This window comes from Dermacentor silvarum, chromosome 3 (genome assembly GCF_013339745.2).
Source record: "Dermacentor silvarum isolate Dsil-2018 chromosome 3, BIME_Dsil_1.4, whole genome shotgun sequence".
Classification (NCBI taxonomy): domain Eukaryota; kingdom Metazoa; phylum Arthropoda; class Arachnida; order Ixodida; family Ixodidae; genus Dermacentor; species Dermacentor silvarum.
This window is the reverse complement of record NC_051156.1, coordinates 152727133-152748501: the sequence shown is the minus strand read 5'-3', so window position 1 is coordinate 152748501 and position 21369 is coordinate 152727133. Positions and strand designations below refer to the sequence as shown.

Below are 21369 nucleotides of genomic sequence, written 5' to 3'. Positions count from 1 at the left end.
AAACTTCGGCTTTTTTATGCTCTACTTTTATTTTTAACTCAAAGACACTGGCAAACTGTAGCTCATAGTTTCAAAATACATGACACACGGACTTTCACCTATTTTCAGACATCTGAAAGCTTTTCTTTAACCCCGGCCCGTGTTTGGCACCAAAGACCTCCCTGCATCACTTCAAAAGGACGGACTACCAATCACAAACTCTAGTTTCCTTGCCAGGCTACTAAACATTACCTAAGTATTTTGCAAATTTTTTTCCAAGATTTACACTTGGAATTCACTTGTTCAAGTAGTTGTAAATAATTTAAATGGTTTCTCAGCAAAAGAATAATACATGGAAGCCACCGGTCTCTCCTATACTGCCGGTTGGCCCTCATATATATATATATATATATATATATATATATATATATATATATATATATTATTTGAAAAGAGCTATCACATGAGTTTTCGTAGAGTCATGGGAATCGACGTGCATAGTAAACATTTTGTGAGGCGGGCAAATCTTTATGAAACGTGAAGCCGAACAAAAGACGGCACGGTCATCGCTGCTGATGTTACGGGCATTTATCGGCTTCCTTCGCGGTGGTCCGAAGCACGGCAGCTGACCGTAGCAGACGACGAAAGAGCACCGCCCACAGCGCTCACTGAGCCTGCGCGACACGCGTTGAGGCCGCCGACCGGCCGTCGCGCCGAGCAGACGCCACGCGCTCTGGTGTTCCCTTTAACAGTGGACCCCTCTGTACATATCACCAAACACGAAACTGTGAAGTATGTGGAATAAAATAATGCCGTCTGTTCCCACGGTTTCCTTTAAGTCTCCATTATGCTGTGAACTCTCCATCCTGTTTAAACCCCCTTGAGCTTGATAGATTACGAATGGCCTTTGAGTTAGTAGAGATACCACCAGTAATAAAGGCACGAGGTAACCAAGGTATACAAGAAGGATATAGGGGGAAACAAATAGAAAAATTTCCCATCAACCATAGTTAAGTACACCGAAAGCAAAAATGCCACTGAAGAAGGCCGTCAGGCCATGGGACACAATCTTTACAATGCTGTTCACTGTATACATGAAAGTATTCAAAATACTGCAATGGCAATTATTATGTATGCGCTCCTATATATACGAGCGCATACAGAGGGATCCACTGTTATGTGGGCCCCACTGCATAAAGAGGGTTCCACTGGCGATATGTACAGAGGGGTCCACTGTTAAAGGGAACACCGGGCCACGTGGCGTCTGCTCGGCACGACCGCCGGTCGACGGCCGCAACGCGTGTCGCGCAGGCGCAGTGAGTGCTGTGGGCGGTGCTCTTTCGTCGCCTGCTACGGTCAGCTGCCGTGCTTCGGATCGTCGCGAAGCAAGCCGTTAAATACCCTTAACATCAGCAGCAATGACCGTGTCGTCTTTTGTTCGGCTTCACGTTTCATAAAGATTTGCCCGCCTTGAAAATGTTTACTGTGCACGTCGATTCCCATGACTCTACGAAAACTCATGTGATAGCTCTTTATAAATAATATGCTCGTTATAGGCGCTGGATTATTTGTGCAGCCTACGCACTGCAGCGACTCGAACATGCAGTAGTATACAAATGAGATGGACAATACACACGAAGAAGTATTCTCTAATACAGATATGCCACAAAGAGACATCTGTAAAAAAATGATCATGTTTGTCTTCTAAGCTGGAACGACAGAAATATCTGCTAGTTAATATTTTGCCTCGTCTAATTTTCCTTCAGACTTGCAATGGCTGGCTATCAGTGTGCGGCCATGCCCTCACCGGCCAACATTAAAAAAAGCGTGATCGGCTTGCTTCTTCACTATCCGAAGCGCGGCAGCCGACGGTAGCAGACGACAAAAAAGCACCTCGCACAGCGCTCACTGCGCCTGCGCGAAACTTGTTGCAGCCACTGGCCGGTGGTGTTCCCTTTAACAGTGGACCCCTCTGTACATTTCTCCTACTGATTAAAGTCAAGTGCTTCCCTGATTCTATTCAAAATTTCTTCTGTGAATGTTGCGCACAGTGCCAATTTCAAGCAAACTGACCTGAAATTATTCAATTGTTTTGCTCATTTCTGATGAGGTAAATATTGACAAACTTTTATTCAATTTTTAGTTTTTTTTAGCTTTTCTTTTGGTCGGTGTCGGTCGTTTTATTGCTTCAGTCATGCGGTAGTACGTATAAAGCACCGCAAGTTTCTTGGGCGCGCCAGGGTACTTACAGATGCGCTATTTCGTGAGCGGCAGTTTGCACACCGGAGAAAGTAACAGGCCTGTCCAATCCTAAGGCAGCTCGGGCATTCCTGCAGGCTTGCCCCTTGTGCGCCATTCCTGCGCGTTCGAACATTGCGACACGAGGTGAATAAAAAGCAACAAACATGGCATTTCCGCGTGCAGTTAGGAAAGTAATATTTTCACCTTCCTGCAACATTTGGCTGCGGCAGTTTGTGCACTGCTGTGGCACAGAAATTGAAGAAAGTGATCACATCACGAGGACGCGGAAACAGTACGAAGTCGGGCGGTCAGTTCTTACAGCGTGCTGGCTGAGTGGATTAGATGAAGCGGATTTGAAAGTTTACGCTGTATAATTGCCACTGATATACGGGGTGATCACTTTTATCTTTCACTGAATTTTCAAGAACAGCCTGTTGCATATACAACAATAATAGTCCTCGAGGTGTATTATTCGGAGAGGCGGACATTACTCGCACGAAAAATTTAAACACATATTCCACTTACTAATAAAAATTTACCAATTCCCTTCCTAATTATTTACTTTACGGCACACATGCCAATTTACGAATTGTAGCCGGTGAGGTTACAAGGCGAGTCCATCTGGAATGAATTTCCGGAATGACACGAGTTTCGAGATATGCGCCATCAAACTCGCGTCAAAATGCACTGTTGTTCCACTTACATTTTAACGAAGTGCTCTTTTATGCATTGAAGCACAAAGCTTAATAAAACGCACATATATTGTCGTTCTTCACTTTGGAAAGTAATATATCAAAACTGGGATGCTATGCAGGATGCGCCGAGTTACTCGTTCGCACGATTTTACCCGAGTTTCTCGATGACAGTCGTGCACGGAGATAGCAAGTAACGTGCAATAACAGCAGGCAAAAGAAATGTCGAGATAAAGCCGCGTATGACAACATGAGCGCACCCTGCGCTGCACAGTGCTTCCGCGTTTAAAGCACAGAGGACTGCGCAACAAAACGCGCCAGCGCCGCGTATTGTTATCAACGTATTATTGCAATTTAGCAATACCGTGACTGTCCCGCTGTCTATCTGTACACTTGCCGTGAGCCGCCTGCCACGCCTTTCTAGGGCGCGTCAAGGACGTGCCTCCTTTTTCGGGCATTTTATTTCTATCTTCCGTCGAATGCGAACAGGGCACAGAAGTTGCATTCTTGCACCTACACTTTCCCTCAATCGAATACTTTGAAATACAACAAATAAAATTACGAAAATCTTATTTCCTAAAGTACCTGTTTTTTGTTTTGAATGCTATAAATTTGTGATGACAAACGGACATCGAGCAAATTATTAAATTTCGCACTTTTTTGCGGCGAGTGGCGACAGTGAGGCGAAAGCTTACAAGTGGATACATTCTAGAGGGTCGCACGCACGAGGGAGTTCATACGGTGAGCAGTCGCCAGGGGCGCTGCAGTGCTATTCTTGATAAAGTCAGTCATGACAATGATGTGTCCACTCCCTCTCTATTAGGGGAATGGCAACGCAGCGCTGCGGCACGGCTGTTCACCACAGGGGCTTCACTGAGGCGGCTATTAAAGCAGGCGGTTTACCAACTAAAACGACACTGTAGCCATAGAGACGGGAGCAACGGCTGTCGCTACAAAACGACTGTGTGGTATTCTAGTATCCGTATAGCGATGCAGCATAGTGAAAATGCACCAGTTCATCTGCGTGCGCGAAGTCTCCGCGGTGCATTGCGAAGAAGAGCGTTCAGCCCAGCGACACAATTCATCGCTTGTCACCGCTGCCCCAGTGAAGATGCCTCCGTGCGCATGTACGCAGAATTTGAGTGTGTTGTTCACTCCAATGTGCTTGCCGACTGCCTCTGCTGCTGAGCTAACAGCGACGCAGGTGGATATCGTAACGACAGCGCAGGAATCGCCTTTTGGCGGGTGAGGGCTCTTGTGTGCAGTTAGGAAATTAGACTTCGAACGCAGGAAGGTGTTGAACTTGTTTAGTGTGCCCTGCTTGTGACGAAGAAATTCCATCACACTGGGTGTGTTTGCGCTGACCGCTGACCGTGTTTGCGACACTGCGGCTCCGATACAGCACCGATGACAGAGCCGCCATCTCAAACGACAGCTGCGATACGTTGTCGTTGGAAAACACTATGAACTGCTCAGGATCGTCGTCCACCAGGGCGCATCGATGCCTTGCAAGCTGCCGATAATTATCTGCTGTGCGTTACGTTGCCACAATGCAGGCAATGAACCGTGTTGTGGCACCATCACAGCCCAAGAAGATATATGCATAAGCCAGCGAAAGTCGACGCTTTTTTTTTATAGTGGTGCCCAGTACATCACCGATGACAGTGCGTTGTGCGTGTTTTATTTCGGAGGTCAAGACTGTTGATGCCTCAAAGTTTCGCACCACGTCGCAGTTGCCGAAAAATAAGTTGGGCGTGGCTCAACCGTGGTGGGCGCGCACATGAGTTACATGCCTCGCGCGGGGCGTGACCTATGGTTTTAATTGACAGGTGAACTCGTGCCAAACTCGTACATCGCAAGACCCCTCTCGAGTTGAACTCGTGAACATGGCGGCGGCATCAGCAGCATGTGTCATGGCATCCAGCGGCAGTACACGTCAATATGACCGTCTGGACCCGTTCGCCTACATGACCGACGTAGAGTCTCAGAGTCATTTTTGCCTTTCCAAAACGTCAGTGCGCTGACTGTGTGGCGAGTTAGGTGAAGGCCCTCGTCTTCGGAGACAGCGTGGCGGGGAAATTATGCTTTCCGAGCACAGAGTGGTGCGACTAGGCTGCGCGAGAAAAGTTCGTGCGATCGCTTCGGCTCCCTCCGGATTCAAGCGCTGTTCGTCCAACGCGCGCCAGCCCCAGGCCAGGTCCGCCATCGTCATCGGAGCACTGGGGAACCTGCGAGCACCCGGACCAACCAACCGGCGAAAAGGCGAAGTGGTCACATTATATTGGAAGGCTCAGAATGGACGCCGGGCTGCCTTCCGGTGCCACAGCTGCCTAAATTCATTTTCGCAGTTACACGGTACCGCTGCACTGCACGGGCTGAGAGGCAAAGGAAGGGACTTCGCCAACACGACCGCCTCGGCCGTTCGGACGACCACCTCTCCAGGCGGCAAATGATTTGGCTCACTTACTGTGTGAACAAAGGCGTAGACATATAGCTGCTGAAGGAGATGATCGGCGACTTGTTTCCTCTATCGGAGCACGCCAGGCCGACTGGAGGAACTAGCCCCGTGAGGTCACGAGGGACGAGCTGCTGGCGCGACCTCTACTCGGTGGCCCCGGGAAGATAGCGCCAATTGACGATTGCCTTCTTCACGGGGAGCAAAAGTACAATCGAGGCCGCCTAATGACGTGCGACAACGTTCCGCCGAGCCGCCAAAATTACGGCGGTGTTAAAGATGGTGGCCCATGGGTCTTCGGCATGGCCTGCGCGACCAGAGGGGTGCTGCGACTTTTTAAGGTCGACCAACGAAAGGCTGTGATCCTAGGCTCCCTTATTGCAGGCAATGTTCAACTGGGGCCATTATTCATAGTGACGAATTGACCGCACACAACTGTATCCCAAATTTAGTGGATGCTAACGTGGCTGTGCCTCAATCTGCATTGGTAGACAGTCAACCGCAGTGTCAACTTTATGAACCACACCACAGGCGCTCACAAGCAAAAAACTAGAAAGTTTTTGTCAAAAAGTGAAGCACCACTTCGTTAGCGGTGGGTGCAGGGTAACTGCACCTATGCTGGAGTCCCACTTGGGATGGATGTGGTGGCAGTCAACAGCCACGTGCGCTGCAAAGACCCTTTCTTGCGTTTGTTAGACGCCACAGATCGCTCGGGCTACCCAGTATAAAGACTCTTTCCTGCGGTTGTTAGAAGCCATCGCTCGGTGCTAGGCAGTGTGAAGGTGCATCACAAAGTAAAAGAATATAAAGCGTAATTTTCTGACTCTTGTATGAGTGCTTTCCGGCATTCCTGAGTGTTTACACGCTAAGCACGCAACAAACCACTTCTGCGCTAGCCGACACTCACTTCGTCTCGCAGCCTTACTTTAGCACGAGCAACGAGAGATCTGTTGAAAGCCCAGTGTGAAAACCAGGCGCACACAAATCTGTGCTCCGAAATGGGAGCGCAATCACGTAGCGAGCCGCACCAATTCAATGCAGAGGAAAGAGAAGGAACAACCAGCGATCTGTTAAAAGCCCAGTGCGAAAACTAAGCGCACACCAATCTCTTCTCAGAAATGCTAGCGCATGCACGTAGCTAGCCGCGCCAATCCAATTCTGCGGAAAAAAAGACTAGGGCGAGCGTCCCCTCGTGGTATAACGCGATACGCTATAAACTACAAATAGTCTAATACACCTTCAATGTACATCTTGTAAACTTTAAAATGCTTATAACCCACGTTAATGTGACTAATATTATTCTACTAAATGCATTTATTTTATTACTTGCTTGTGCCTGCAATGCACTCGGTGGTACGACAAACAGTTAAAGGAAGGCACGACCGCGCACCGACCGTATGATCACGTGAGCCTCAGTTTGTCGACCGTCCATATGGCAACGCCCAAGGGATGATAGCCACCCAGAGGGAATCTAGATAAACCAATGAAACTGGAGACATGCCGACGGACGAATTTTGTCTAGTTACCATTAGTTCTTTCATCTTCGGGCGTCACCAGAGCTCGTGAAGATCCCGAGTTTCGCTAAACTCGGCGCATACTGCATAGCACCCCTGGTGTCGTGCTGGAAATTCATTTCAAGTGAATACTTCTTGCAACCTCACCGGCTACAATATGTGCAGTAAAGAAATTTATTTAGAAGTTAACTAGTGAGTCCTTGGTAGTTAGTTTAATATGACTTATTGTGCTCGTAATGACCACCTCTTCTAATAATCCAGCTCAAGATGAAAATTTTGCTCTTTGCCACAGGCGATGTTTAAAGACTACGTAAAACATGAAAACGACCGACGCATGTAAGACAGAATATTGAACAGTTATTTTAAATCCCCTGGAGAAAGAATAAACACCTAAAGAGTTCACAGCGTACAATGTGGAAAACACCTTGGTTGTATGCGGTCTCGCGCAGAGTACCACGGGCTAGTTCGGTCTTGGCATCCAGGCACCGGTGAACCGGAGCTGCATGTAGGCACGGCTGTAGTTTACTTTGAGGGGTAAACGTAATGAACAGAATAATGGAAATCTTCAACATAAACTAAGAAATCAGAATTACTAGCGTGCATGTTTAGCAAATACTGAGCAACATCTGTTGAATTCTCAGTAAGTGAGTCATCTACCTCCAGTAGATTAAGTTGCCTCAGTAGATAACGGCTAATGTTTTGCGGCCAGGAATCGCGCTCAATAACCATGTACCTCAAAGTCATATCTGGTTTATGCGTCTTTGCCCTGAAGAACACCGCAAAGACGAACGTGACAGCATTTTCCTAGCATCGGACGCGCGGACTAACCCGGCTTTGATGCGTGCAAGGTACCAGAGACAGTGTAGCCCATATACTTTTGGCTTATCTCCAGTATTACTGTGAACGGTCGACAAAGATCTCTTCGATGGCGCCTATAAACAACCGGCCATTCAGCCAAAAAAGTGCTGCTAGGTTCTTTGCCAGACATATTATCAACAAAGTGACCGATCCAGTGTTCGTTAGAATATTTTACTAACGTCCATGCCCGACGTGTGACAGGGGCCGTGTGACAGGGACGCGCTCCCTGTCATCAATCACATGCTACTGCCTGTCCGCATCATTACTCCTCAGCCCCCTATTTTTCTCCTATTTCCTTTCCCCCTGATATGAGTATAGCCGGCTAGATGACTCCCTGCATTTTCTTAATTTATTCTCCTTTCTCTCTCCTTTAATTTGCACTGTTTTCCTGCAATTATTCTTAGGTAAAGCAAATGAACTTTAACCGGTTCGAACCGGTTTGGACTGTTATTAGTTCACTCCGCAGTTGAATCGAAATGAAAACCGGAACGAAAAAGTGTTGCTTTGACATTCTTGTCGAGGCAATATTGTCACGTAGTAGTGACGGTAGAGAAAACAGTCACAAAACTGTGTATGACGAAACTGGTTGTTTATTGGGCGAACCTGTGCCCACAAAAGCAAGCTACACTCAAAGCAAAACGATAGCGGCGAACACAGTCGGCGATCGTCGAAAATCTGATCAGCGGCGAAACGCGTCGGCTTTTATACCTGAGTCATCGAAGGTTCCAGATTAATCCCTGATGCCCGCGTGTCTTCCAGAAAGTTCTAGACAATTCGCGTCGCTCATACAATCAGATTACATGGGCGTCGGTGACCACAGACGACGGATAGAAGCATTGATAACGTCCGAGAAGCTTCCAATGCAGGCGCGTCCTGCGCCGAGCGATAACGTTTAACATTTGTCAGCCAATGTTGAAAGCGGCTACCGGTGAAAGATAAACATGTGTACGTGTCAATACCCTCCCCTTAAAAAGCATCGTCCCGATGCTACAAACAAACACGAAAGCGAAAACAAAACCATGCGTAATAAACAAAATAACAAAAAACAATAACAAAGTAACAAAGTACCTAAGTTTGTCAGCGGGCGTAGAAAGGCTTAAGACGCACCACGTGGATGACTTCAGGTCGTGCCCGGCGCCGCTGTGATTGCGAAATGCCGTCTGGCACGACCTCATAGTCCAGTGCGCCAATACGTCGGGTGATCTTATATGGTCCGAAATAGCGACGTAACAGCTTCTCGCTAAGTCCTCGTCGGCGTATCGGAGTCCAGACCCAAACACGGTCCCCGGGCTGGTACTCGACGTAGCGTCGTCGAAGGTTGTAGTGTCGGCTGTCGGTCCTCTGCTGGTTCTTGATGCGCAGGCGGGCGAGCTGTCGACCTTCTTCGGCACGCTGCAAATAGGTGGCAACGTCGAGATTTTCTTCGTCGGTGACGTCCGGTAGCATGGCGTCAAGCGTCGTTGCCGGGTTCCTTCCGTAGACCAGGTTGAACGGCGCCATGTGCGTCGTTTCTTGCACGGCCGTGTTGTATGCGAAGGTCACGTACGGAAGGATGGCATCCCACGTCTTGTGTTCGACGTCGACGTACATTGCCAGCATGTCGGCGATGGTCTTATTTAGGCGCTCGGTGAGGCCATTCGTCTGCGGGTGGTAGGCGGTGGTCCGGCGATGGCTTGTGTGGCTGTATCGCAGGATGGCTTGAGTTAGTTCTGCCGTAAAGGCAGTACCTCTGTCGGTGATGAGGACTTCTGGGGCACCGTGACGCAGGAGGATGTTCTCAACGAAGAATCGGGCTACCTCGGCAGCACTGCCTTTGGGCAAGGCTTTTGTTTCGGCGTAGCGGGTGAGGTAGTCCGTAGCTACGACGATCCATTTATTCCCGGACGTCGACGTCGGAAAAGGCCCCAGTAAGTCCATCCCAATCTGCTGGAACGGTCGGCGAGGTGGCTCGATCGGCTGTAGAAGTCCGGCTGGCCTTGTCGGCGGTGTTTTGCGTCGCTGACAGTCTCGGCATGTCCTTACGTAATGGGCGACGTCGGCAGAGAGGCGAGGCCAGTAGTATTTTTCTTGTATCCTTGCGAGCGTGCGGGAAAAACCGAGGTGTCCAGCCGTTGGGTCGTCATGGAGAGCTTGCAGAACCTCTGGACGCAATGCTGAGGGTACCACGAGGAGGTAGTTGGCTCGGAGAGGCGAGAAGTTCTTCTTTAGGAGAATGTCGTTTTGCAAGAAAAACGACGCCAATCCTCGCCTGAACACCTTCGGCACAGTGACGGTCTTGCCTTCCAGGTAATCTACAAGGTTCCTTAGTTCCGGGTCGGCTCGCTGTTGTTCGGCGAATTCGTCGGCACTGATGGGTCCCAAGAAAGTGTCGTCATCCTGGTCATCCTGTGGCGGCGGTTCGACGGGGGCGCGAGACAAGCAGTCGGCGTCAGAGTGCTTTCGCCCGGACTTGTAAACGACGGTGATGTCGAATTCTTGAAGTCTCAGACTCCATCGTGCGAGGCGACCTGAAGGATCCTTCAAGTTAGCTAGCCAACACAAGGCGTGGTGGTCGCTCACAACTTTAAAGGGCCTGCCATAGAGGTAGGGGCGAAACTTTGATGTAGCCCAGATGATGGCGAGGCACTCCTTTTCTGTTGTGGAATAATTTGCTTCCGCCTTCGATAGCGACCGGCTAGCGTAACTTACAACCCTTTCTAGTCCATCAGTCCTCTGCACAAGCACGGCGCCGAGTCCTACGCCGCTTGCGTCGGTGTGGACTTCGGTATCGGCATTTTCGTCGAAATGCGCAAGGATGGGCGGCGATTGTAGGCGTCGCTTCAGTTCTTCAAATGCTTCGATTTGCGGCATCTCCCACTTGAACTCGACGTCGGCCTTCGTGAGGTACGTCAGTGGCTCGGCGATCCGTGAAAAATCCTTGACGAAGCGCCTGTAATAGGCGCACAGTCCCAGAAATCTACGCACTGCCTTCTTGTCAGCGGGCAGAGGAAAGTTGGAGATGGCCGCAGTTTTCTGAGGGTCGGGGCGCACTCCAGACTTGTTGATGACGTGGCCCAAAAACAAGAGCTCCTCATATGCGAAGCGGCACTTTTCTGGCTTTAACGTGAGTCCGGAGGTTTTGATTGCTTGAAGAACTGTTTCAAGGCGCCGCAGGTGTTCTTCGAAGCTTGAGGCAAACACAACGACGTCGTCCAAATAGACGAGGCAAGTCTGCCACTTCAAGCCTGCCAGTACTGTATCCATGACGCGTTGGAAAGTCGCAGGTGCCGAGCAAAGACCAAACGGCATGACCTTGAACTCGAACAGTCCGTCTGGTGTTATAAAGGCCGTCTTCTCCCGGTCCCTCTCGTCGACTTCGATTTGCCAGTAGCCGGTTTTGAGGTCCATCGACGAAAAATACTTTGCGTTGTATAGTCGATCCAAGGCGTCGTCAATCCGTGGAAGGGGGTATACGTCCTTCTTCGTGACCTTGTTGAGGCGACGATAATCGACGCAGAAACGTAGGGTTCCATCCTTCTTCTTCACTAACACCACGGGGGACGCCCACGGACTCTTGGACGGCTGGATGATGTCGTCGCGTAGCATTTCGTCGACTTGTTGCCTTATGGCCTCGCGTTCGCGTGCCGAAACTCGGTACGGGCTCTGACGCAGTGGGCGGACATTTTCGTCGGTTATGATTCGGTGCTTGGCGACAGGGGTTTGTCGAACTTTTGACGACGACGAGAAGCAATCCTTGTATTGCAGGAGCAGAGCTTTTAGTTGTTCTTTCTTATGCCTGGGAAGGTTCTGATTAACGTTGAAAGTTGCTTCAGGTATTATAGTCGTCGTTGCGGGTGCACTGGAATCCGTGAAGGCGAAAGCACTGCTGGCTTGTACTATTTCGTCGATGTAGGCAACCGTGGTGCCTTTGTTAATGTGCTTGTATTCGGGGCTGAAGTTCGTGAGCATCACCGTTGCTTTCCCTGCACGTAGCTCAGCTATGCCTCTAGCGACGCAAATTTCACGGTACAGCAGTAAGTGATGATCGCCCTCGATGACGCCCTCCATGTCTGCAGGCACTTCCGTACCGACGGAAATCATTACGCTGGAGTGAGGCGGAACGGTGACTTGTTCTTCAAGCACATTCAAGGCATGGTAACTGATGCATGTATCCGGCGGTATCGCTTTGTGTGTTGAAAGCGTTATCGACTTGGACCTTAAGTCGATGACTGCACCATGTTGGTGTAGAAAGTCCATGCCTAGGATGACGTCCCTGGAGCAGTGCTGCAGGATTACGAAGCTCGCCGGGTAAGTGCGGTTGTTTACCGTGACTCGCGCTGTGCAGATTCCAGCCGGCGTTATTAGGTGACCTCCCGCTGTCCGTATATCGGGTCCTTGCCAGGCCGTCTGCACCTTCTTTAACTTGGCGGCGAACGCGCCACTGAAAACTGAATAGTCGGCGCCAGTGTCGACGAGAGCGGTGACGTTATGACCATCGATGAGCACGTCTAGATCGGTAGACCGGCGTCTGGCGTTGCGGTTAATTCGTGGCGTCGGATCACGGCTGCGTCGGCTTGCTCTGCTGCTGCTACGTCGCGTCGGAAGGTCTTCGTTCGGCGGCGATGTGCTGTCAAGGCTGTTGCTAGGCGGCGTGCTGATATCTCGTCGTGATGATTCGCGAATCGTCGTCGTCGTCGGCGGCGGAGGATCTTCGGCATTGCGTCGTACAGCAACCGCACCTCCATCGGTTGCTGCTTTTAGTTTCCCGGGTATGGGCTGGGAGATCGGCCCCGGGTTGGGCCGGCATACAGGCGGCGATGCGGCGAGATGTAGCGGCCTGGTGACGGCGAGCGTGAGGGCCGTCGTGGTTGCCACTGGGCTCCGGCAAGGTAGTCGGCGATGTCACGTGGTCGCTCGCCAAGCTGTGGACGTGGCGCGTTGACGGCGAACCCTCGTAGGCCCATCTCGCGGTATGGGCATCGGCGGTAGACATGGCCGGCTTCCCCGCAGTGATAGCAGAGCGGGCGGTGGTCGGGGGCGCGCCAAATGTCCGTCTTCCGCTGGGAGCTGCGCTGGGCGACGGGCGGGCGTGCTGGCGGCGGCGGCGGTGGACGACGGAACTGCGGCGTTACGGGGCCCTGGCGCGAGCGCGGAGGGGGGCCTTGACGACGGGCGACGGCGGCGTAGGTCATCGCTTGCGGCTGTGGTTGAGGCGATACCGGAACTTCTGGCACTTCTAGTGATCGCTGAACCTCTTCTTTAACTATGTCAGCGATTGAAGTCACCTGAGGATGCGATCTTGGGAATAATTTCTGTAGTTCTTCCCGTACAACCGCTCTGATCGTCTCGTGCAGGTCGTCGGCGCCTAGAGCTTGAGCTTCGGCGTAGTTTGTCAGTGCACGGCGGTTGTATTGCCTGGCTCGCATTTCAAGGGTCTTCTCGATGGTTGTGGCCTCCGAAACAAATTCTGCCACAGTCTTGGGCGGGTTGCGCATCAATCCAGTGAATAGATGCTCTTTGACGCCCCGCATCAAGAACCGAACTTTCTTTTCCTCTGACATATCGGGGTCGGCGTGGCGGAAGAGGCGAGTCATCTCCTCCGTGAAGATTGCGATGTTCTCGTTCGGCAATTGCACTCTGGTTTCTAATAAAACTTCGGCCCTTTCTTTTCGCACGACATTCGTGAAAGTCCTCATGAAGTTCTCACGAAATAGGTCCCACGTCACCAGGGTGGTCTCTCTGTTCTCAAACCAGGTCCGAGCAGCATCATCTAATGAAAAATACACATGGCGCAGCTTGTCGTCGTCGCTCCATTTGTTGAACGTCGCGGTCCTCTCGTATGTCTCCAGCCAGGTTTCAGGGTCTTCAGCCGATGATCCACGAAAAGTCGGTGGCTCCCGAGGTTGCTGCAGCAGGATGGGGGACGCTGGTGCTGCCATTTTGGTCGTTGACTTGGCCTTGATTGCAGTGGTCTTTTCGGGAAGAAGTCCGAACTCCGGCACAAGTCCTTGCTGCCTACGGCTAGCTCGCTGGTCCTTGGCGACGTTGGTCTCGTTCTCCGGTTTCGGGCTTGGGTCGCGGCTTTGCGGGGGCGTTCGGTGCATGAACGAACTAGCACCTCCACCAGATGTCACGTAGTAGTGACGGTAGAGAAAACAGTCACAAAACTGTGTATGACGAAACTGGTTGTTTATTGGGCGAACCTGTGCCCACAAAAGCAAGCTACACTCAAAGCACAACGATAGCGGCGAACACAGTCGGCGATCGTCGAAAATCTGATCAGCGGCGAAACGCGTCGGCTTTTATACCTGAGTCATCGAAGGTTCCAGATTAATCCCTGATGCCCGCGTGTCTTCCAGAAAGTTCTAGACAATTCGCGTCGCTCATACAATCAGATTACATGGGCGTCGGTGACCACAGACGACGGATAGAAGCATTGATAACGTCCGAGAAGCTTCCAATGCAGGCGCGTCCTGCGCCGAGCGATAACGTTTAACATTTGTCAGCCAATGTTGAAAGCGGCTACCGGTGAAAGATAAACATGTGTACGTGTCAATATGCCTGGAACCATGCGTGACACTTGCAGAGGCGATATATGCCATTAGCACAGAAGTGTTAGCAGAGTACTGATAACAGATAGCACGGGCCACTATAGAACGCATATAACGCATCAATATTTGTCAATGGGTTAGCTTGTTCATGCTTATTACGGCGTGTTGAGACGCGAAACGAAGTAGAAATAGGGTGAGGATTGCACAGAGCTTCACGCGCAAGAAGGTTTATTTATATCAAAAAGGTTCACTTTTACAAGAATAGTGCCTAAACTTAGAGAAAAGCTGGACAGAGAATCCCGAATGCAATACACGCGTTATACACGACGCATTTCGGCGGTGGCGATACGGTGTGTTGCTGCATTGCGTCAATGCTGATCGCATTAGTGTCGACAGTCTTCCTTAATTAGATGGCTGCTGTCAGTATCGAGCATATAAATTAGAAAGCTTCCGGTGGTTTACTTGGTTTAATATAAAAGCTTCTGAACTGAACTGAAATAATTTTGGGGTTTTACTTGCCAAAACGACGATTTCATTCTGAGGCGCGCCGTAGTGGGGGAATCCAAATTAACTTTAGCCACCAGGGGATTTTTAACGTGCCTCCAATGCGCGGGACACTGGCGTTTTTGCATTTCGCCCCCATAGAAATGCGGCCGCCGCGGCCGGGATTTGATCCCGCGACCTCGTGCTTCGCAGCGCCACATCATATATAAAAGCTACTCTGCATATGATACGGCCACGACTGAAGAGCAACTGACCTCGGAAAGAGGGCTGCCATATCCATATTTAGTGCACGAAAACTTGGCACACTAGTGCGCAAGGTGGAAGGGACGCAAGTGTCTTCAAGGCACTCAGAAAACATCACCAAAGTGAAGCAGTGGCGATACAAGCGTGCTGTACGAAACCACCCCCCCTCCCCTCTTCCCCCTTTATAGTCTTCGAGTGCACAGTGTCATATGGTGAACATTAGTTTCTCAGTGGGCGAGCTTACCATATCATATTACCACATGATATCTCGTCACCATAACCTGGCAATTTCTGTTGATCGCATGTACATACTGCTGGCTTCTGTAATGCTACAGATCTGCACGCTTCTCCGAAGGCCGCGGTGCCGAAGACACCGCCTGTTCGGCCAGAGAAGATAGTTCAAAAACCGTTGCTTAATTTTCAGTCATCGTTGTAGAGTTCCTGCCTCTCATATAAAAAAAAAATGTTCTTACGTGGAATATCTGTATTGAGGCAAAATTCGACGACAGACGCGTCTCCTTCCATGCTGTCCACAACCGTAACAAAATGTCGCAGTTTCACCCGAAACGCGAAGCATCAATTGCAATAGCAACCTAGTAGAGAGCCATATGCAGTAAGGATAGTAGTTTTATCAGCTGTATAAACTTGGACATACAGCAGCAGCACCAGCAACGCGCAGAACTGTTGTCGACGCCGTCGCCGTTTTGCCCGCGTTCGCACCGAACGCACGCGGCGTTGGTGGCTGTTGCCGGTGCCTTTGGGGGCGGCTCGGAGGTTTTCGATGAGATGAGAACGGGAAACTCGTCGGGCAGCGTCGAAAGTCTTTACCACCTTCTCGCCTCGCAACGTTTCTATATAAATATGCATTTGGTGCCGCAGCGAAACGTCGCCTCCCCTCCCTCCCTCCTGTCCTCCCACGGCCTTTCACGCGACGGAAGAAGTCGCGTTCGCTCTCTCTCTCTCTCTCTCTCTCTCTCTCTCTATATATATATATATATATATATATATATATGGTGATTGTAAAGGAGGAAAGAGACCCTTAATTCTGCAGCCCTTTCAGGGAGCACGGCGCAGAACGCGCGTTTGTTCTCCGACGTGCGTTCGCTCCCTGTGAAAGCGAGCGTCGCGTCCTTTGACTCGCACATGCAGCGTGCGGCGAGCGGCCACGATTTCATCGCCGTTGACGTTATACGGAACCTCACGGTGACGGCGACGACGACGCCGACGGCAGAAATCTGCTTTGAGTGTCCATATAATTGCTATCGCAATTAAAAACTTGGAGTACGCTTAAGCTTCGCCTGTAAGAGTGGAACGCGATAGCATTATTGGACGCCGTTAACGCCGGCACCGACACCAGATTTTCTGCGACATGGGGCGCGATCAAAATTTAGAAAGGCTCAATTTTCAAAACTCCCCTCAATGTTGATTAAAACCAAAGCACAGCGAAACACCATCAGAATTGGAGGACACTTGAGCTTCGCCTTTAAGAGTAGAACGCGATAGCATTCAAAGGTGCCTGGCTACTTATCAGGCTTTTTTTTTCTCGTATATTCAACTTACAATCCGACGCTATCACGTCTGTAGGTTGTGGTTAAGTCATATTTTACCATTTTTTCGGGCGAATTTCACTTTGAGAAATTCAATTTTGTTTACTAACGCCTTGCGCCACGCGAAGCGCCTGCCCGGTCGGGGTGGTTCGGGATGATGTGGTTAGGCATGATTATTTCCACCAGACGCCCATGCTTACGCTGACGTCGACGCCGGATGGTTGCTGTCAATATCGAGCCTATAAATTAAAAAAAAAAAGCTTCGGGTGGTTTACTTGGTTTAATATAAAAGCTTCTGAACTGAACTGAAGTAATTTCTGGGGTTTTACTTGCCAAAACCACTGTCGCGTTACACCGGCCCCTTGCACGAACACTCTCGGCTCGCGATATAAGTTGTTCTGCGCGATGCCACGCGGTGAGATCACATGTGCGGGTACGCACAGCCAAGTATGCTCACTGACGGTTACGCTCTCTGTCACCAGTTTGCTTAGAAGACGCTCCCAGGAAGGCATCAACATGATGGATCGTAGTGGCGACGCTGCAGAGCACCTATAGTTCTTTCCTGCTGACAATTCAGACGCAATTGCCATGAAGTTTCATCAGGTGGCATTACCTAAGGTGCGGCATATACAGACACCGCAAAAATGCCACCAAGTTTCTTCCGGAGTCTATTGAGAGCTAACGCAATTCAGAAGCATAAAAGAATCATTAGTCGCGTATACAATGCTGCAGCGCTAGCGAAGCTGTTTGTCATGTGCCTCCGTGGAAGTTTGTGAAAATCACCCCTGACTTTTTTCTGTTCCCACGTGTCACAGCTGTAAAAATATTGAACGCGAAAAAAGTTAAGCCAGTTCCACGGTTATTCGCTAACAAGACAGCGGCAATTTTGCACCTAGTCTCGCGGTCCAGATTCTTAAGGTGCGTCCAAATTCATCTGCCGAACGCTTAATACGAGAGAAGGTGTGTTGCATGTGTGGGCTTACTTACCTATAGAAGTGCCTATGTATTTCCCACCTCTAATTTTCACCAGAGCCAGGCTGAAAGAATGACGAAAGAACTGTATTATAGGGTGACAGCCAATTGTTTCGTGCGCCTCAACATATACTATAACAAAAGCGTCTATTGTGAAGATATACCTTATTTAAAATATGAGTGTGAATCTCTATGATTATGCCAATAGGCCCAAGTCACTACAAACTATCACAAATGTCGTCGTCTTCACAATCATTATTCTAAACACATAAGAATGAAGGCCTGCGTGAAAGTTCTGAAGTTTTCTCTGTTACATACGTCAACAAGCTTCATCCTAAGCGCGCTAATTTTCTAATCTGAATTGTCCAGCCTATGCTCTGGCTCAGTCGATGGCGTTGTTTGACGGAAAGCCAAATTACAAAAGCAGTAAAATGCATTTTAATGAGCGCCAGTTAAACGACAAGTTCAGGTGAACAAACATCTACGGCATATGCCGTCTGGACGGTGTAATTACTTGAAATTCAATTGATTTGTAAGCCTGGCCCAAAATTTCAGTTGCCCAAATTCTTTTGTACGACTCAAACGTTTTTCTACTGCGACTGTTTTACGTTGCTTACATGCAAAGCTCTTGCTCATCGCCATGTGCGAGCATTATTATTAATAGGGGCAAATGTATGATTATCAGGGTTGTATTGGCCAATAAAGGCAACTTTATTTTGGAGCAAGAAGATATAATTTAAGGGGGGCTAAGGTATATACTTACTTAGTGGACAAAGCTCGTGCGAGTACGAGGGATTGTAAAGGGTGGTTTCGAAGACATCATGCGCAGCTAATTGCATGGGTGCCGACCTTTCTGACATATTGTATGAATGGAAATACACGCATTCTTGACGCAGTTATGCCGATTATTGCTGGTAGTGTGCATTGCGCAGAGCATGAAGTTGGTACAAGGATGGCAGGCAAGGAGCTTGTTTATTATATGGAAGACCGGCCGCCCAGCATAAACCCTTGCAGAACACCTTTCTCAGTAACTGGAAAACAGAAAGAGAACTGTGCATTTGCGCCACCATGAGCCTGGGCAGGCAATTTCGGATTAAAGGCTGGACTGCGATTTTGTAATGACACGACCAGAAACAGGGCCTATTTATAAGCGTACCGAGTACTCCCAAAGTGCCTTCAGTGGCCCGTCGCGCGGAAATTTTGGGCGTATTCGCAGGCTTCTTTCACGCTCGAAAAAACAGTTCTATTTGTACGTAGTGAGCGACAGAAAGCTGTATCGGGAGTTTTGAAGCAAAAGCATCATTACGCTACCTCGGGCAGCAGTCGGCGACTCAACACTTTTCACCTTGAGAGCTAGAGGTCAGACCACAAGAAAGCATTAAGGCGCGTTTATAGTCCGATGTTATCGGCATGCGGGCGAGCGTCATCAGACGCCGGGCGCGTCGGAGCGCATTGGCCGTGCGTCCGGTTACGTTGGCGGCGCCAGTACGTCGAACCATCGGTCGAACTATGGCCGCACTTGTTCTCGCCAACGTGACATAACGTATGCGCACCTTCACGCTACGTCGGATTTAGGCCTTTACGGAGCCCTGAAAGGAGACATTGCCACCGTTGCCCGAGTAGAGTTGGGCCCGGCTGCGCATTGCAACCAAGTCTCACTACTTTACTGAGCACAGCAGTGTATTCATAGGCTTAAAAAAAAAAAGGTGAGGACGCTTAAGCTTCGCTGTTAAGAGTGGAACGCGATATCATTGACCATCAGATCCCTGACTGCTTCTCACGGTTCCCGACGACTGCAGCTTATGCAACCATTATGATTACTGGCAAACACTGGCGGGGTACGCAGATGTACAGCACAAGACGTGGCATCAGGTCATACCACGTCACATTTGCGTACAACACTGCCATCTAGGAAACAACGCGATGTGAGGTTCTGACCATGCTGGATGCGATGCCTCCACACGATTACGACGCGTTGCTCACCCCTGACGCTGAGCAATTGACGAAGTACGCCGAAGAAGCTCGCGATTGGCACGCCTACACACCTCGCAAGAGCAGAGTGCAGAAGCACGCCGCTACAATCTTCGCCATCGCCAAGTTTACTACTACCCGGGCGATCAAGTTTGGTTGCGGACGCCGGTTCGCCGCCAGAGGCTGCCAGAGAAGCTGCTCAGTCGCTACTTTGGACAATACGCGTACAAGTGCTGCGTCGCGTTAGTGACGTGAACTAAAGCACTGCACGGGCCGATTTTTCCAGCCCGGGCCCGGCCCGGGCCCGTTTTTACGTTGGGCTGCCCGCCCGAGCCCGACCAAGAGCTTTAGGGCGAGACCCGGGCCCGGCCCGGGCCCGGAAATATTCTTCGTTACCCGCCCGGCCCGGCCCGCCACCTCTTTACCTTAGGCCCGAGCCCGGCCCGAGCCCGGCCCGAGACCGAAAAAGACATGTTTTTCAGAGTCGAGACGCGCGATCATAGCTCACTTCACGTTTTATGCACACCACCACAGTCCGAGCCCGGCCCGGGCCCTCGTCAAAAAACCTGAGCCCGGCCCCGGCCCGGGTCAAAAAGCACATGCCGTGCCCGAGCCCGGCCCGAGCCCGCCCGAGCCCTGCCCGAGCCCGTGATAAAACTGCCCTACCGGGCCCAGCCCGGCCCACGGGCCGGATCGAGCCCGGGCAAGCCCGAGCTCGTGCAGTGCTCTAACGTGAACTACGAGGTTCTCCCAGATAGTGCCATATCACCCCAGCGTCGAAAGCACCACTTGGAGATTATGCACGTTGTATGACTCAAGTCTTATTTCACGCGATTGTGCGATAACGTCTCAACTTTATTACTTCCTTTATTTCTCTTTCTGCCCCCGTGCATACTTTCTCTTCGTTCACTCTTTTTCTCTCTACCTACGACCATTTGCATGAGCATCGTGATGATTCCCGTTTTTCTTTTTTCGGAGGGACATAATACCACGAGGTCACCAGGTGCGGCGAGCGCGAGCCAACTTTCTGGCAAGGAAAGAAGTTATTTTTTGGGTCGGGCATCATCTTGGGGGGCTAGTGCTTGTCTCTGCCGGTGGCAAGTACTTCTTGTGATAAAGGGCTTCTGTAGCACGTGACAATACGGACACAAGTTTGTTCAGCTATCCTCCAGAAATAATTAAATATAGGAGTGCTTTCCTATTGCATTCATCACTAAAACTACAAATTTGCTTTATGTAGCAGATGTAGCTAATGCTTATCACCTTGTTACCATATAGGCGATATCAGACCTCGTCGATGTTGGGCTATTGTGTGCATATTCACCCAATTTATTCAAGGTTTGGTCTGCCATGACGTTGCCATCCACGTATAGCTGTAGATAAGGTTGTACGATCTGGAAAGACAATACTGTTAATGGCAAAATAAAAACTCTAACGTGGTTTTCTTACCTGCAATCCTTCAATTACTGTCAATCCTATCCGAGCCGGAGGTTCGAGCTGCTGCAGTCGAAGGCTCACCTGCAAATAGCAAAAAACACTACACCGTGCATTCGTTCACTATGGCGAGACGTTGCGTCAGATGTCTATTACTTTATAGGAACGGGAGTGATAATTTGAAGAGTTGACATATCTGCAAGAGCTGACAGCGTCACCTATGCCGATGGTGCCAAAGAGGCCCTTCGACGCTTACATGTAATTTTGAAATGAGCAAATTCTTTCCAAGATTTACTTTTTAACGCGTAAGCATTTCTAGGCTTAACCAAGGAGAAAACTGTCCGTCCATCCCGTAAGACGCTCACTTTCAAGATAAAGCCCGCAGCACCGAGCGACTTTACCTTCGTGCTGCCTGTCGCTACAACACGA

General features: G+C 50.0%; 1 protein-coding gene across 1 annotated transcript in view; it reads right to left on the bottom strand.

Moving 5' to 3' along the window:
* The window catches only part of LOC119445938 (venom metalloproteinase antarease-like TtrivMP_A), a 161550-nt gene that overhangs the window by 18741 nt on the left and 121440 nt on the right, over positions 1-21369 (bottom strand). Inside the window, exon 11 of the mRNA XM_049663742.1 lies at positions 2229-2337. Coding sequence (XP_049519699.1) covers positions 2229-2337 — 109 coding nt within the window. The remainder of the gene's footprint in view (positions 1-2228; positions 2338-21369) is intronic.